We start from the raw sequence: 2,696 nt of genomic DNA, 5'->3' as shown, positions 1-2,696 counted from the left end.
GGGGGGGGCAAAGGGTGAGCATGTAGGGTGTCAGTGAGGCAGTTCGTCAGTGAGTGAGTCAGTGAGTCAGTAAATGTGTCAGTCAGTGAGTCAGTAAATGAGTCAGTCAGTAAATGAGTAAGTCAGTAAATGAGTCAGACAGTAAATGAGTCAGTCAGTAAATGACTCAGTCAGTCAGTAAATGAGTCAGTCAGTCAGTGAGTCAGTAAATGAGTCAGTCAATCAGTAAATGAGTCAGTCAATCAGTAAATGAATCAGTCAGTCAGTAAATGAGTCAGTCAGTCAGTAAATGAATCAGTCAGTCAGTAAATGAGTCAGTGAGTCAGTAAATGAATCAGTCAGTCAGTGAGTCAGTCAGTGAGTCAGTCAGTAATTGAGTCTGTCAGTAAATGAGTCAGTCAGTGAGTCAGTCAGTAAATGAGTCAGTCAGTAATTGAGTCAGTCAGTAAACGAGTCAGTCAGTAATTGAGTTAGTGAGTCAGTAAATGAGTCAGTCAGTAAATGAGTCAGTCAGTAAATGAGTCAGTCAGTCAGTCAGTGAGTCAGTGAGTAAGTAAATAAGTCAGTCAGTGAGTCAGTGAGTCAGAGAGTCAGTAAATGAGTCAGTCAGTCAGTGAGTCAGAGATTCATTAAATGAGTCAGTCAGTCAGTCAGTCAGTGAGTCAGTTGGCCCGGCGTCCACTGCGCTTTTTCGTCACTTGCAGGCCACGCTCACATGAAAATGAGCTTCTTTTTGTCAGTCACTGACTGCTTTTGCCTGACTACGCTATTTTGCTGCATGTATGCTTTTTTGCCAGTCGTACAGGTGACTAAAAGAAGCCTCGATTCGACTCATTCTGGAAGAAAATTTGCATATTTTAGTACATTTCTGCTTCTTCATTGCACTTTACATGATCAATAAAGTTGTATCTCATTATAATATGTTGTACAATATTAGATGTGTGCTGAAAACAGCAAAAAAATAAATTAAAGCACTTGACCTAGATCTAGATTATTTCGTTCACGGGAGAGCTAAAAATAGGTTAGTCAGTGAATCAGTGAGTCAGTCACTTATCTTTATTACTATTGTTTATTTTAATTGTTATTATTCTTGTCATCATTGTCTTATATAATAATATTAATAAAAATAACAAAGATTCATAAACTATTTTCCTGTTGTTTTAGTCTGCCTTCTGCCTTTCAATTCTTTCTATAACCCCCCCCCCCCCCACCCCCGCCCCTTAAACCTCTTTTCATTCCATTCCTCAGGTGCCAAGGGATCCACGTGGTGTGGGTTTTTTTGTTTGTTCGAGAAAACAGAAGAAAATAGACAGAGCATGCGGTCATTTAGTGCTGGGAAGAAAGTAAGACAAACAGACAGAAACAGCTGAGGGGTAACATATAAGTATTCCCTACCAGTGACGCCCTCCAACCACCCACACAGACAGAAACAACAGAGGAGTTGTATATATACGTACGACCTACCAGTGGCGCCCTCCAACCACCCACACAGACAGAAACAACAGAGGAGTTGTATATATACGCACGACCTACCAGTGGCGCCCTCCAACCACCCACACAGACAGAAACAACAGAGGAGTAGTATATATACGCACGACCTATCAGTGGCGCCCTCCAACCCCCGCATTGTTTCACTATAAAAGTCAACAATGTCACTATTCTCCTGACGTAAACATAATCTGTCGAGATACGGAGTGGTGCCACTGTGTGGTGGAACCGTCGAGGCCCGTAACATGTCTGCCTGCTAACCTGGAGCAAGGTGATGTTGGTGACGTCTTCCAGGAACAAGGGGAGAAAACTCGGGTCTGTGAAGCTGGAGGTGTCCTGTCCGAAGCCGTACTGGAACAGGCTGTTGCTGTTGTCTACTGACCCTGGGGGGGGGGGGGGGGGGGGAGGTCTATGGTGGTTATCATCATACACTTGATGATGATGATGATGATGATGATGATGATGATGATGATGATGATGATGATCTTAATAATAATAATAATAATAATAATAATAATAATAATAATAATAATAATAATAATAATAATAATAATAATAATAATAATAATAAAAACAATAATAATAGTAATAATAGATAGCATATTTTGTATAGCGCAAATCCCTGCTCAACAGAAAGCTCTATGCACTTCAAAATCTATACTATTACCACAGCAGACCTGAGAGCATTCTGAAAAAAAAACCTCAACTTCCTGGGAAGCATACAGTGTAAGTTGCCATTTTTTAAAACGCTAAAACACTAACATACTGACTAGATCTTTCGCTGTTTATGGCTGAGTAGCCATTCCCACCTGGATGAAGAGAGGAAAATTTGTGTAAAGTGCCTTTCCCAAGGACACAACGTCGGGCCCGTGGCTCAAGAACCCAACTCCGCAACCTCACGATTACGAGTCCGGTAGCCTAACCACTATACCACCGACGCCTCAACAAAGATGATAATAGCAATAATGATAATGATAATAACAACAATAACAATAATAATGAATAACATAAACGATAAAGCACGTTTCCACTGAGAGAGAGGTCAGTGTACTTAACAAGGGTACGAAGAACAAACTGTAACTAAAATGGTGATCCTTCCCCACCCTCCCACCCCCACCTCCCATCTCTCGACAGTTTCACCAGTGGTACACAGTAAGAACACTACACGTTTGCCACAGATTTGAACTTCTACACACAACACTGTCCTG

At 41.3% G+C, this 2,696-nt stretch overlaps 1 protein-coding gene across 1 annotated transcript in view; it reads right to left on the bottom strand.

Annotated features, from left to right (window-relative positions):
* The window catches only part of LOC101858851 (fibrillin-3), a gene marked incomplete at both ends in the record, with an annotated part of 89,182 nt that overhangs the window by 69,804 nt on the left and 16,682 nt on the right, over nucleotides 1-2,696 (bottom strand). Inside the window, 1 exon segment of the mRNA XM_035968945.1 lies at nucleotides 1,750-1,871. Coding sequence (XP_035824838.1) covers nucleotides 1,750-1,871 — 122 coding nt within the window.

This window comes from Aplysia californica, unplaced genomic scaffold (assembly GCF_000002075.1).
Source record: "Aplysia californica isolate F4 #8 unplaced genomic scaffold, AplCal3.0 scaffold00099, whole genome shotgun sequence".
Lineage (NCBI taxonomy): Eukaryota > Metazoa > Mollusca > Gastropoda > Aplysiida > Aplysiidae > Aplysia > Aplysia californica.
This window is presented reverse-complemented; position numbering and strand designations above follow the sequence as displayed.